Source organism: Epinephelus fuscoguttatus, linkage group LG18, assembly GCF_011397635.1.
Source record: "Epinephelus fuscoguttatus linkage group LG18, E.fuscoguttatus.final_Chr_v1".
Taxonomy (NCBI): domain Eukaryota; kingdom Metazoa; phylum Chordata; class Actinopteri; order Perciformes; family Serranidae; genus Epinephelus; species Epinephelus fuscoguttatus.
This window is the reverse complement of record NC_064769.1, coordinates 7,511,318-7,527,037: the sequence shown is the minus strand read 5'-3', so window position 1 is coordinate 7,527,037 and position 15,720 is coordinate 7,511,318. Positions and strand designations below refer to the sequence as shown.

Here is a 15,720-nt window from a genome sequence, read left to right as displayed (position 1 = left end):
TACAGCTGAGAGTTTTACTGCATCGATTGAAAACAATGGTTCGTGTTTGTGCTCTTCCGAATTGCAAGAACAGGATGTCGTGCATCACCCTGTACAGCTTTCATAGCCTGCCTTTGTCGGACAGCGAGATGCTGAAGTTGTGGCTAGTTGTGCTACAAATGGATGCTAATAGTCCTGTCCAGACACTGTGCCTTGCAGACCATCGGGTCTGCAGTGCTCACTTCTCCCAAGATGACTACTGCCAGCCGAAGAAGAGAAGACATCCAATCCCGAAACACCTCTTCCTCAAGAAAACGGCTGTCCTACGAGTAGAGAGAGCTATAGACACAGCGGAGCAAAGCTCTTGCGTGATGATGTCACACACAGCCCAGAGGTAAGGGAAACATTTACTATGCTATTTACAGAGATAGCACTGGTGATCTGAACCGGTCAGTGGTGAAAAAAAGCACTTTTAATGCACAAACTTATACGGGACACGTTTGCCCCCATTACCGTTTTAGCTTGTTTCGCGGCTCCTGCCTGCATTCGCCAATTTTAGAACGAGTTGTACCTATGAATCATATGCACACATACACATGGAGAAATAGGGCCCAGGTTGAAAAATACAGAAGTTATCCTTTAAATAGAGTGCCGTATGGATGTTTTTTGTAGGCCAACCCAGAAGTTACTATCATCCTGGTTCCCTTGCAACACATTCTCAAGAATTCAACACAAACTCAAGCTATGATGCTCTATGTACCCCTCCAGCATTGGGTTTGGACACTCAGAGATGGCGTGTCAATTTCCGCTCGTCACATGCATTGTGTCTTTTCAAATTAAACTTCCTTTTCACAGAAAATGTACAGCTTCCGCTCCTCAAAAGCATGCAGTCTCCTTTTAAAATAAACTTAGAATGTAGGTAAAAACCTCTGTTTCTAGGTTTTCTTCCATAGGTTTAGGCAACGAAAGGCATATACAGTCTCAAAAAGATGCAGAAAAACTGGACCATGCATTTGTTACCTCAACGCTGCATTACTGCAATTCCCTATTATCACGTAGCTCTAAAAAGTCTTTAAAAACTTGAATTCAGAACGCAGCAGCACATGTACTAACAGGAACTAAGAAAAGAGATCATATTTCTCCTGTTTTAGCCTCTCTGCACTGGCTCCCTGTAAAATCCAGAATTGAATTTAAAATCCTACTGTTAACTTATAAAGCTCTAAATGGTCAATCTCCGTCATATCTTAGAGAGCTCATAGTGCCTTATTATCCCACCAGAACACTGCGCTCTGAGAACGCAGGGTTACTCGTGGTCCCTAAAGTCTCCAAAAGTATATCGGGAGCCAGAGCCTTCAGCTATCAGGATCCTCTCCTGTGGAATCATCTTCCTGTTACGGTCCGGGAGGCAGACGCCGTCTCCACATTTAAGACTAGACTTAAGACTTTCCTCTTTGATAAAGCTTATAGTTAGGGTTGGCTCAGGCTTGCCCTGTACCAGCCCCTAGTTAGGCTGACTTAGGCCTAGTCTGCCGGAGGACCCCCCTATAATACACTGAGCCCCTTCTCTCTCTCTAAGATTCTGAAAATTGGTTCTTCATTTGCTAACATTCATGTCCTATTACTGCATGTCACTAACTTCTTCTCCAGAGCCTTTGTGCTCCACTGTCTCTCAGGTTCCCTCGAATCGCAGCTACACATGGATTGTGGGTCGTGGTTACACTGCTGTCATGGTCCTGCCTGATGCTGACTGCTACTGCTATTATTATTATCATACTTCTACTATTATTGTACACATATAATCATTATTGTCACATACATATACTGTCATACATTAATATTTACTTATAACATAAATGCTACCAAATTACTACTATTATTATTATTATTACTACTACTAATTCAATGTATATTGTAGCTATTGTCATTAGTGTCTGCTCTACATCTCTTTCTGTCTCTCCCTCTATTCATGTATCAATTTCTCATATGGATTACTGTGAATTTATTATGTTGATCTGTTCTGTACACACGATATCTATGCACATCTGGAAATGGGATCCCTCCTCGGTTGCTTTTCCTGAGGTTTGTAACATTTTTTTTCCCTGTTAAAGGGTTGTTCTGGGGAGTTTTTTCTTATCAACTGTGATGGTCGGGGCTTTATAAATAAAACTGAATAAAATTGTATTGAATTGAATTGAATTGAATTGAATTGAACTGAACTGAATTGAAAAGCGGCAAGGTTTTGAGGAAAACATTATGATTTGGCTTAAAATGAGTATGTTTGTTAATAATGTAATCTGTAATGTCACTTGTCATATGCCACTAGATTAACATGCTACACATACTAGCACACTATGTTGCTATCAGAGTAACTACTGACTTTTGGTTTCCACACGGGAAACAGACAGTGGTCTCCTGGTTAAAAGTCCAGAGTGTGTTTGATCCACCTGCCCTATGCAGAATTTTTCAATCTTTGTGTCTGTATCTGATGCCGAGGGCAACCGACCAAGTGTCGGCATTTGATGATTTGGGAGAACCACAAAAAGCCCATAAGATTTTTCTGTTGGATTTTGGATGATTGCAGAAAATAATTTCTCTAGCAAACAAAAGTGTACAATACTTACATGTATTTGTTCAGCAAGATAATCTTGCTGAACAAAAACGTGTAAGTATAATAATAATAATAAATACTTGCTTGTGTTAACCTCAGACCTTATTTCAGGCATCTAACCAAAAACCCATTCAAGAAACCCACTGACTTCAGGACAAAGGAACCAGAAGTGCTGAAATGCTAACTAATTTTTGAATTTTAGGACTCATTACTGCCACATTGTGTATGAAGCTGCAGCCAGCAGCTGATTAGTCTAGCTTACAACAGAGGCTGGAAACAGGGGGAAATAGCTAGCCTGGCTCTGTCCAAACGTAAGAAAATCCACAGACCAACACTGCTGACTAACACATGACAAAACAAAAATTTAATGGAGGCTTATTCCCACTAGAGAAAAAGTGGAAAGAGAAAAAACTTTTTCACACTTCATGCTGTAAAGGCTTGAAATGAGCTCCCAGAGGATGTGGTGTGGGCTCCTTCAGTTAACTCTTTTAAACACAGGCTGGATAGATTCTGGTCAACAAAGGCTGTTCCGTATGATTATAGAGCTGATTTGTGATTATGAACTAATGTGATTTAACTGTATTTTGGTACTGTATTGTATGATTTTGTTTTGTGCGTGGAGTCTGGTGGAGAGGATTTATGTCCTGTACCAGGCATTTTTTCATTAAATTTCATTAAATTTATGTGTCTATTATTGCTTATGTGTGACTATTTCCTGGTCAGAGCCAAGCTGGCAGTTTCTCCTCATTTTCTGTCTTTGCGCTAAGCTAAGCTAAGCTAAGCTAAACTAAACTAAGCTAGCTGTATGTATCTTCATGTATACTGCACAGACATGAGTGTAGTATCAGTATTGTCATGTAACCCTCAGAGAGAAAGTCAACAAATATATTTCCAAAAAAAGTCAAACTATTCCTTTAAGCAACATTTAGAAAGAGACATTCTGCAAATGTCAGTCCATCAGAGATTAAATAAACAACCACACTGTCACCAGAGACACAGGCAAGGCTTACCGGCATACAGCTTCAGGCTCAAAGTACCGCGAGTGGCGTCCATCAATGACTATGATCTCATGGTGCTTGTCCAGGAAACACTCGACGGCAGACTCGGGTGTGCGTGCGATGTTACACCTGAACCCAGCGCGGTCACAGGCCCACCAGAAGGCATCGCTTTGGCTGTCCTCCTTGGCGAACACCAGTAGGACCTGAGGAGACAAGGAAGGAATGAACGCCTGGGTGAGATAGTGCTGCTACTACAGTGATAATTATAGGATATCTATGTTAGTAGGTCCTCACTACATTTACTACTCAGACAGGACATTCTCCAGAGCAGCAGACAACAGAGAAACAGACTTCAGCTGTAAAATATACTTCTGACACCGAGGTTACAGTATGACCAGGGTTACTGACATTTATGGGCCTGAATAATACGGTAACTGATGTACCTGCCAAACCTCTTCAAGACCTAGAAAACACACAATTGTGAGCAGATTGCCAAAACCCTCTGATGTGACAGCAGCTCAGACATATTTAACCTCATAATACCCACCTCCCTTTTGAAGGATGACTATTTTTGGCCATTAGGGATACCATTTTTTTTTTTTTTTTTTAAATTATACTAAATTATACTTGGATAGATTAATGAAAACCCAAAGTTATTTATTTTAAGTTATTTTTTTATTTTGTGTAACTTATGATGAGTATTAAGAGCTGATACAGTAAGATTTAAAGTTTAAATATATGGCTATGAATACAAATAACACTGAATTTGATATTGATGTGGAGAGCATGTCACAAACCCACTTACTGACAACTACAAATAATGTTCAAGAAAAATGAAAACAGAAAAATAAGTGCTGTGAAGTATCACACTGGCTAAGCCGTCAGTTTTGTTGTCTCACAGCAAGAAAGTTCTGGATATGAATCTTAGCCTTTTGTCTTCTTTCCTTGAGCCAGGTTTTTTTTTTTTTAAACGCATATGCAGCCACAGCAATAATGTTTACAATAATGTTTATAGCATGTTTATAGCATAAAAACATTTTTTGTCGACTCTCGCCATCATCTACTGGACACTCATATCAAACACTGCAAATAGATGACTCCCCCGTCACAAGATGAATAAATATATTCAAAGAAAAAAAAAACACTCAGTGATGTAACAATCAAGCACAGTTTGCATCCTCTCTCTGTGAATACGCGGATTGCCTCCCACAGTCACATGGCATGCACAGCTCAGGCCATTTGAAGACAATGACCTGCCCATAAATGTGAGCGTGTTCATCCATCTGCTTTTTGTCTTCTTGTGATAGGCTGACAACCTGTGCAGAATGCCTCTATGCCTTTTGCTCATTGCATGCTGGGATAGACTCCAACACGCATCACAACCCTCAATAGGAGGTATTTAAAAAAAGAACAGACTAAAACACCTGGGTTAAACAGATCACATAATGTAAACATCTCCTCCCAGTGAGTTATTCCCGCAGCACAAACTGAGCAGCACATAACCACATCTGAAAGCTGCGTTTCACATCAACACAACAGCGGTGGAATGAAACTATTGTAAGAATATTTGCTCAAGTATCCTACTGCACAATTTGAGTCACTTATACTTGAGAATTTCAATTTTATGATATTTTATACTTCTACTCCACCACATCTCAGAGGCTAACGCTGTACCTTTTACTGCACTACATTTATTTTTAAAGCTCAAGTTACTTTGCAGATTCAGATTATTAATACAAAATATAAAATGAACTAATTATGATATTATTATTATATGTTAAGCTACCCAGCAGTATATAAGGTTATTTAAATGAGCTCCATCTTTACCAGCTGCAACATGAAAGTGTTGAACACATGAATGCCTCAATAATATAATATATATTTTAACTGGGCCATTCTGCTTAATGAGTACTTTTACTTTTAAATAGATTTTGAATGCAGGACTACTAGTTGTAAAAGAGTTTTTTTTACACAGCAGTATTAGTGCTTTTACTTCAGTAATAGATCAGAATACTGGCCCCACCACTGCAACAGTCATGAAGCCTGCAGAGTGCGGATTTATGTTTTTGATCCCACACTGTGTTTTGACCACAAACACACCAGCCACCTTTGGTACAGTGGTGAGGAAACACAACACTGTAAGAGATAAATACAGTATAGAGACACACGTATAGTGTAATGCACACACACACACACACACACACACACACACACACACACACACACACACACACACACACACACACACAGGCAGCTGGGCTGCAGCCAGAACCAACAGTACTCAGCTCTGCCTCGCAGCAGCATCACCTCCTGACTCCCTCTAAGGACAACAAAGGATAGAGTGACACAGTAAGTGCATGGAGGTGCAGCACAGAGAGAGAGAGAGAGAGAGAGAGAGTAAAGAAAATGAGTGAGTGGGTGAAAAAAGCAGACTCCTCACACTTCCTGTATGGTTTAAAAACACAGGAAGGGGGTATTTCAAAATGTGACATCTCTCTATGCGGTGCTCAATACCTGGAGACAGGACGGACAGAAAATAAAATGTTGAGCTGAGAACAGCAGTAGAAGAAGAAGATGTAAAAGAAGAGGAGGACAGAGGGAGAAAATGAGCTAGTATTGGTGAGTGCTTGTGAAAGTCCACAGTCTTTGATCCTGTTCTGGCTTGTGTAACCATGGCACTGCTTTGTGTAACCATGGTGCTAACATGTGAAATTCCACACACACAGCACCCAGTCCTGGGACGACACCGGCTGCACAGATCTCTGACCTGCCACCCAAATATGTCACCAGCGATGAGCATGGTGGGAGGCGCTGTTGGTCTTAAAGGTACACTTCACCCACCAAGTGACCATTTTTATATAAATTACTTACCCTGAGTTTCACTTAATATGTGAAGCAAACTATTTTTCTCACATGCCTCCGGTGAGCAAAAAATCCCAAAATTTTGAAAATTCTTGATGAATTGAAGTCATAGGGGTCCACATTAAACAACAGCAAAATTACATCAAAACATCCGTTCACACAACTCCTGCAGTATAATCCAGGTCTCATTTATTCAGTCATAAGCTTAGTACTTTCCAAACAGACAGACATTTCCAACAAGGAACTGAACGGAAAGTAAAACATACTCTGTACTCTCCTCAAAGCCAGACTAACAAAAACAGTCATTTTTCCTCGCTGAACATGGGAGCTGCTGGTCTACCACTGCCTCAATCAGTTCATTTGTTTGTGTTATTGTGTAATTTTGTTTTTTTAAGGGGATTAATTCAGATTCACCAAAGTCACACAGTAACACAAACTAACTAACTGAGGCAGTGGTAGACGAGAGGTGCCTGTGCTCAGCAACCTAAAATTACTGTTTTTGTCAGTGGAGTCTGGCTTTGAAGAGAGCACTGATAAGGTTCAATTTCAGTTTGGTTCCCATCAGAAAGAGCTGTCTGTTAAAGAAGTACTTCCTTCATAGCACATGCATATGCATATATAACATATTCTCTATGGTTTGACAAATTAAGACTTAGATTATACTGCACGAATTATGTCATAATTTGTAAACAAATGTTTTAATATAGTTTTGCTGTTGTTAAACGTGGACCTCTATGTCTTCAATTCATTGTTTTTTTGGATTCTTCATTCACTGAGGAGGCATTAGAGAAAAAGAATGTTTTCTTCACAAATTCAATATAACATGGGGTTAGTGATATATATACAAATGGTCATTTGGGGGGTGACGTATTCCTTTAATACCTCAACTGATGTGCATGCTGTCAAACATATTCAAATACATGGCTGCACTCCATCACACCACCATCATGTCTGTCTCAGACACACACTTCCCACTGAATATAACTCACTGTTAATGGGATGCAAATGAATGGCGGTTTACACAATTACCTGGTAAAGGCATCTTTAAAGTAAATACATAATTTTCATTTCGACGTACACTGCAATTCAAAGGTTAGTACTCTTCTGCCATAAAAGTTTTATTGGGTCCAGGCAGATGGCTGAGAGAATTATCTCTGTTCAAATGGTCTTTCATGCCTTTAGTTTGTAGAAAGTCCTCTTTAAAAATACTAAAAGGGTAAAGGGTTTGTTTTGTACATGGAGAACAAAACACTGTACAATGGTTCAAATAACTGACAACTTAAAAGACAGAAAGAGACAAAGATCCTTCGGAGCAGCAGTTCAATAATAGAACAAATGAGTAGTTGTTGGTAAAAGGCACTGGAAGCTGAGCATCAAAATGTGTGCAGATTTAAATAGGAGCAGGTTCGTGTTACAGAGTTAAGAGCACAAAAATGTCTATAACACCCTGCAATTAACAGGCAACGTGTGCTTTAGCACAGCTCTTCTTAAAACTTCTTTAAACTGGAAATATTTGAGTAAAGGTGTTTGGGATCCAGTCATAGACAGTATTCTCCCCTGTACTGTGGAGACATCAACTAAATGGAAGATTGAATAATCTAATTCTTCCTCTCTTGGGTCGGAAACAATTTCAAATGTTCTGTTAAAATAGTCATTATTGAAAGGAAGAAAAAATATCAGTAACAGTTGATTCCAATGTTTTGAGCAGCAGTATACAGGCATTTAGCTACACAAACAACACAGTCACTTATTGGCTTCATAGTTTGTATGAAAACACTGTACAGTACATTGGCACAGAGACTGATCCTTGACTGCTGCTGTGAGCTGACTCACATTTTCAGAGTTCAGAGGTTAATCCGCCATGTTTGCACACCCAGGCCAGATGCCATTTAACACTGGGAGATTCCCAAACACAGAGGGGTGTCATTGGGCTAACTAGCTTTGTGCACTTTATCTGTGTGGGAGTGTAACAGAGCCTGAGACTATCAGTGAGTACATCAGGGAGGCTGTTGAGATCCTGTGTCAGGATTTAGGTTTGTATGCTGTTATGCAACACATACAGTACAGGCCAAAAGTTTGGACACACCTTCTCATTCAATGTGTTTTCTTTATTTTCATGACTATTTACATTGTAGATTCTCACTGAAGGCATCAAAACTATGAATGAACACATGTGGAGTTATGTACTTAACAAAAAAAGGTGAAATAACTGAAAACATGTTTTATATTCTAGTTTCTTCAAAATAGCCACCCTTTGCTCTGATTACTGCTTTGCACACTCTTGGCATTCTCTCCATGAGCTTCAAGAGGTAGTCACCTGAAATGGTTTTCCAACAGTCTTGAAGGAGTTCCCAGAGGTGTTTAGCACTTGTTGGCCCCTTTGCCTTCACTCTGCGGTCCAGCTCACCCCAAACCATCTCAATTGAGTTCAGGTCCGGTGACTGTGGAGGCCAGGTCATCTGCCGCAGCACTCCATCACTCTCCTTCTTGGTCAAATAGCCCTTACACAGCCTGGAGGTGTGTTTGGGGTCATTGTCCTGTTGAAAAATAAATGGTCGTCCAACTAAAGGCAAACCGGATGGGATGGCATGTCGCTGCAGGATGCTGTGGTAGCCATGCTGGTTCAGTGTGCCTTCAATTTTGAATAAATCCCCAACAGTGTCACCAGCAAAACACCCCCACACCATCACACCTCCTCCTCCATGCTTCACAGTGGGAACCAGGCATGTGGAATCCATCCGTTCACCTTTTCTGCGTCTCACAAAGACACGGCGGTTGGAACCAAAGATCTCAAATTTGGACTCATCAGACCAAAGCACAGATTTCCACTGGTCTAATGTCCATTCCTTGTGTTTCTTGGCCCAAACAAATCTCTACTGCTTGTTGCCTCTCCTTAGCAGTGGTTTCCTAACAGCTATTTGACCATGAAGGCCTGATTCGCGCAGTCTCCTCTTAACAGTTGTTCTAGAGATGGGTCTGCTGCTAGAACTCTGTGTGGCATTCATCTGGTCTCTGATCTGAGCTGCTGTTAACTTGCCATTTCTGAGGCTGGTGACTCGGATGAACTTATCCTCAGAAGCAGAGGTGACTCTTGGTCTTCCTTTCCTGGGTAGGTCCTCATGTGTGCAGTTTCGTTGTAGCGCTTGATGGTTTTTGCGACTCCACTTGGGGACACATTTAAAGTTTTTGCAATTTTCCGGACTGACTGACCTTCATTTCTTAAAGTAATGATGGCCACTGGTTTTTCTTTAGTTAGCTGATTGGTTCTTGCCATAATATGAATTTTAACAGTTGTCCAATAGGGCTGTCGGCTGTGTATTAACCTGACTTCTGCACAACACAACTGATGGTCCCAACCCCATTGATAAAGCAAGAAATTCCATTAATTAACCCTGATAAGGCACACCTGTGAAGTGGAAACCATTTCAGGTGACTACCTCTTGAAGCTCATGGAGAGAATGCCAAGAGTGTGCAAAGCAGTAATCAGAGCAAAGGGTGGCTATTTTGAAGAAACTAGAATATAAAACATGTTTTCAGTTATTTCACCTTTTTTTGTTAAGTACATAACTCCACATGTGTTCATTCATAGTTTTGATGCCTTCAGTGAGAATCTACAATGTAAATAGTCATGAAAATAAAGAAAACGCATTGAATGAGAAGGTGTGTCCAAACTTTTGGCCTGTACTGTACCTTCAGGGTACTTTAGATTAAATATATATGAATTACAAACTATGAGCTCATTGACCTTGATTTGATTGGTGCTTTCCTTCCCGGGCTGTGTTTATGTGGGTATGGTGCCTGCTGTTTGTATGCAGTTTATCTGCAAGTGATCAACACTGTGCAAATAGAACTTGTTGAGCTGATGTACCAGTCGGACTTTCTGGTGTGAGTAATATTGTCAGTTTTTCATTTGTTTAAATAGGAAAGGACTCTGAATGAGCCCTCCAGACTTCCTTCTTCTCCTCTCCTGTCTTTTCTAATGTACATATTTTGTATTTTTTATATGATTGTGCAAATGAACTAGTGAGTGGGCCTTGAGTTAAGATTATTTTGTCAAGGTCAAGAATGAACATTCAGGCTAAAATATTTGATAAAAGCCCAAGTGGGTTTTGCAATACATGTACTGCATCATACTGTACAGGCTATGAAGCACAATTTAAGCTGTTAACCCTTCAACACCCACCCCACAGTTGGATTGTTAGACCTTTGCAATTGTATTGGACATAAAGTGTTCAATGATTTATTGGATTTTGCTGTATGTATGTATGTATGTATGTATGTATGTATGTATGTATGTATGACACAATGTTCTTTTAGAAAATTACCTCAGCAACAGATTTTCTTTATTACTGATTGAGCAACTGATTATTTTCTCAATTTGTTTTGTTCAATCAACAGTCTTGTAGTCTTGTAGTCAAATCTACAGATACTCAGTTTTGTACCTTAGAAAACAAATACCCCTTTCACACTGAGGGTTCTACCAGGGTTAAACCAGTGTTGATTTTTAGTTTGAAAGGGTGAACTTGCGTTAAGTGTCTGCTTTGCAACCCAGGTTGAGAGTATAACTGTGTTGTTGTTGGACACTGGTCTGAGGTGGGCCAATACTACATTATGATTGGCCAGTCGGCATCCGAAAGCCGGACTTAGTGAAGAGTCAAGCTGCTTAAGATAATAATACTAAAATCATCTAAACAGAATGAGATATACAGCTGAGTATTGTCAGCATAGGAATGGAAATCAGTGTCATGCTCTCTAATGATGTTTCCCAAAGGCTAAATGTACAGATTAAAAAGAGTGGGTCCCCGAATGGACCCCTGGGGGACACCGCAACTGACCTCAATTTTAAAAGACACCATCTCACCCAGGGACACCAATATCTCTTCCAGTCAGATAGGACTTGAACCAGGTTAGAACTGTATCTGAAATATTCAGATGGGTATGGAGCCGCTTTAGAAGGATGCTATGAGCAGTGGTGTTGAAAGCAGCACTTAAGTCAAGAAGGACAAGAACTGAAATTTTTCTTTCATCAAGTTTCATTAGTTCAGATTCACCAAAGTCACACAATAACACAAACTAACTAACTGATTGAGGCAGTGGTAGACGAGAGGTGCCTGTGCTCAGCAACCTAAAATTACTGTTTTTGTCAGTGGAGTCTGGCTTTGAAGAGAGCACTGATAAGGTTCACTTTCAGTTTGGTTCCCATCAGAAAAAGCTGTCTGTTCAAGAAGTACTTCCTTCATAGCACATGCATATACATATATAACATATTCTCTATGGTTAGACAAATAAGACTTAGATTATACTGCATGAATTATGTCAGAATTTGTAAACAAATGTTTTAATATAGTTTTGCTTTGCAAACAGCTTGGTTTGAATTGACAAAAGACTCCAGTCCAACCCTGGTCATTGGTGTGAAAGAGACATAAGAAAATCAGAAACTTGAACCAGTAACTTAAATATGTTTTCATCAATTCATTTTCAGTTGCTTTGTTAACTGACTAACTGTAGTAGCTTCAGCTCTGACTACATGTTGATATCCATGTCAATTTTCTACATAGTGTTATCCTGCCTGAAAAACGGTGGGTACTAAAAGGTTAACGTTGCAGAATGACAAAACTTTTGGATTTATCCACGAGATAAACACTGCAGGCACTGCATATGTGAAATTTAACAACATACAACATGTGTGTTACTGTACCTTCGCTTATCTGTGTAATGAGCGAAACACATGAATCATTAGATAAGCTGAAGGAGGAGGTATCTGGGGAGCTTGAAACTCTCCAGGGCTGTGAGGCAGCACCAGTAAATGTTAAGGAAAACTCACTATATATAACTCTCTCCTGCAGAGCATTTTATCTCTCTCTTTACATCTCTCTGTTCTAGTGGAAGGAGTGAAGCAGGAGAGGGGTGGGTTAGGTCATGGTTCCAGCAGAGGGCTGGAGGTACAACTTTAGGAGCACACTTTAAGGATTTTATGGGGCATGAGACAAGGTCTGAGAAGGCTTTTTAATAAAACCCCTGGTTCCTCCACCTGCCTGCATGCTACAACAGATTCCTGGAGCGATGTTATTTGGCAGGGGGAATGAGGAGGAGGGCGAAGGGATAGAGCAGGATACTGTAGCTCAGCATGAACATGAGTGGCATGCCAGGCCTCTCACATCACTGCACTGGAGTAGGAACTGAGCTAAACTCAGAAACCCTTGGAGATCGGTCAAACCGGCACAGCTCAAACACGAGCAAATTAAATCAAAGCACCTCATAAAAGTAGCTGATTCCTGAGGTAGGAACTGGCAGAACAGAGGAATGCTTTGTGGTACCTGCATCTCAACCAGCTGGTGACCTCCAAGAACTCTTAGTTTCTTTGTTACATAAGGATAAATCTGACTAGCACATGGCCTAATCCCTAACCAGAGGATGAGCACAGACAATCCCTGACCCAGCCCTGCCTAACCTTGCAATATTCTAGAGTTCTTGAGGGGGGACATGACATTCCAGTAGGACTGATACCACAGAGTATGGACAGGGTGTCTGCAGGCAACAAATCGGATATCCCCTCAAAGCCATGCAGCAAATAGGTTATACACTGTAATATGGTTGAACACTGTAGATTCCAGTGTTGGAGAGATCCAAATCCATCCATAGTTTTTACTGAGAGGCTATGTCTTAAATCAACACAAACTACAGGAGAAATTCTCCAGGAGGAAATGTATTAGAAAGACTAACTTTGGAGGAAAGCCTCTTGAAGCTTCATTTAGCTCCACATAAACTTTCAAATACATCACAAGAAGAAGGGCTGGATTTTGTCAAGCCGGTCGCCACAATAAATGTTGACATCGTGGGTTCCTGGAAACCACAGATATGTGGCATTTTTACATTATTATGTAACAGGGTGGCTGTGGCTTGGGAGGTAGAGCAGGTTGCCAATTAAGTGGAGGGTCAGCAGTTCGATCCCAAGCTCCTCTAGTTAACATGTCAAAGTATCCTTGGGTAAGATACTAGGCCCAAAATTCCTCCCAATGTGTGAGTGCGTTTATTGGTTAATAACTGAGTAGCAGGTAGCATCTTGTACAGTAGCCTTGACCACAAGTACAATTCTCTGTATTACGTATTTTTTTTCATGTTTTTTTTTATTTTTCTTCACTGTGCCCTTGTCCTGTGAGACTTTGTGAGAAGTTTATATCTTGAATAAACTTTAAAATAAACAGTTTAATAGAGTTTTCCTAATTGTATATGGGCCTATATATTAAAAAAAAAGAAGTTTTCTTACACCCCTTGTGGTACTTTGATGACCTCTAGGGGGGGTCATGACCCCCAGGTTGGCAACCAGTGATGTAGTGGATACAATATGTTGAAACATTTCATTTCAACAATGCTGTGGTTAATGTGTGGTTATGTTAAGGGCTCAAAAACCACTTAGTTATGGTTAGGTAAAAATCATGTTTTGGCTTAAAATACCTGGCTATAGTGCCACAGTCACAACTGGATATGCCACGATGTGTCACTGAAAAAAACACCTGGTTTTGTTGTTCTCAAACACTGGTCTGCGGCAGTCTGCAGCTTAGCAACCGTCTGATTTTGTCCCCCCATCACCTACATTAGAATCACATTATGAAGGGATCCAAGCAAGCAAGTAAAACCTCCTGCAGTGTTTATATGGGCACCTGACTTTTGTTTTAAGACAGAAAATTTATGAACCTATCCTTTAAGATTGTATTATTAGCTTATGTAAACATTCTTCTGCAAAACAAGATAGAAGGTGAAAGATGGCAGGTGGAAAGACGACAAAAACACTATTGCTGCAGGTAGTTGTACTAAAATTCTTTCCACTGTGAAAACACGTCCTCTGGTCTTCTGGTCTTAAACACCTACTATGAACAGCATGACAGCGTGAAACTCCAGGAAATACACCCCACTAAAGGTGAGCCCTCCTTGGCTGCGGATGTAGCCCTGGCTGAACAGCCAAAACTAGATTTTACTCATGGGCAGCTGCAGGCTACAGAGAAGAACTGAAAGCTCGTGGCTGGATATATTGTGGATGAAATTTTACTCCATGAGTGACTCTCCGTCTTTGAGGCAGACCCTTAAAAAAAACATAACAGTCACAAGCAAGTGAAGACCCCCAGGTGAAAAAAAACCCCCAAATCAACATTCGCACGCTATCTAGTCTTGGCTAAACTTTCCTGCGATTACCCTGAAATTTAAACAGAGGCACATGTGAATTTTGGGGAGATTTGCAATTACCAGTTTTATGGGGTGTAACAGAAAAGTAATATAAGTAGTAGTAAAGTGTAATGTAGTAGTAGCTGGTAGTAAGTATAATAACTTACTGTTGGCAGGGAGAAATAAATAAATTAATATTTTTACTTTTGCAAAGAGTAACTATGAGTAATATATTACATTTTTAGTCACAAGCCCAACACTGTTTCTAACATACTTCAAGTCCAGTTACCACTAGGAAGTTGATGTAACTGGTTTTCCCAGGAGAAGGATCATATTAGCAGAAAATCTCCATGAAAATAGTGCAAGAGTACAAACAGTCTTATTGGTGAATACTCCCTAGTTTAAATGCCAAAGTGTATGTAAACAAAAACTTTACAAACAGCTGCTTGCTCCTACATTTGCTCCTACACTGGAGAGTGGGACAGCTGCATTCGTACATTTTTCCTATTCATATAGCTGTGTATTAAGTGTTAGATTTTTATTAGGCTGATGAGAACAAAGCATACAGTAACATAAGAATATTTTGGTAAAAAATTACATAATTTCGCAAAAATTAGGAAAATCACTAAAATCATTATTATCATCCATGTAGAGCGAAAACAGTTCATCAGTTGATTGCCTGACAGAAAAACAATCAGCAACTGTTTTGATAATAAAGTAATTGTTTCCACTATTTTTGCTTGAAAGCTAACAAATAAACTCAGACTCCAGCTTCTCAAATGAGATTATTTGCTGCTTGTCTTTGTCATAAATCAATGCATAGTTAATATTTGTTTTGTTGTTGTTGTTGTTGTTTTTTTTACTTTTGGTGGATCAAAACAAAGATATCTGAAGATGTTCCTTTTGGCTCTGTAAAGTTTTGATGGGCATTTATTTTTTGGGGGGTATTTCATGGACTGTAATGATTAATGGATTAATCATAAAAATAATCTGCAGATTAACTGATAATGAAAATAACCATTAGTTGCAGCTGTACATTCATGAAAAGGTGTTGAGGAAACTCCACCTGGTCATATGCAGTTATCAAACGTTCTAACTGACCGCACAGATGAC

At 39.9% G+C, this 15,720-nt stretch overlaps 1 protein-coding gene across 1 annotated transcript in view; it reads right to left on the bottom strand.

Annotated features, from left to right (window-relative positions):
* Nucleotides 1–15,720, bottom strand: part of pde8b (phosphodiesterase 8B) — a 67,388-nt gene that overhangs the window by 32,194 nt on the left and 19,474 nt on the right. Inside the window, exon 3 of the mRNA XM_049603940.1 lies at nucleotides 3,598–3,788. Coding sequence (XP_049459897.1) covers nucleotides 3,598–3,788 — 191 coding nt within the window. The remainder of the gene's footprint in view (nucleotides 1–3,597; nucleotides 3,789–15,720) is intronic.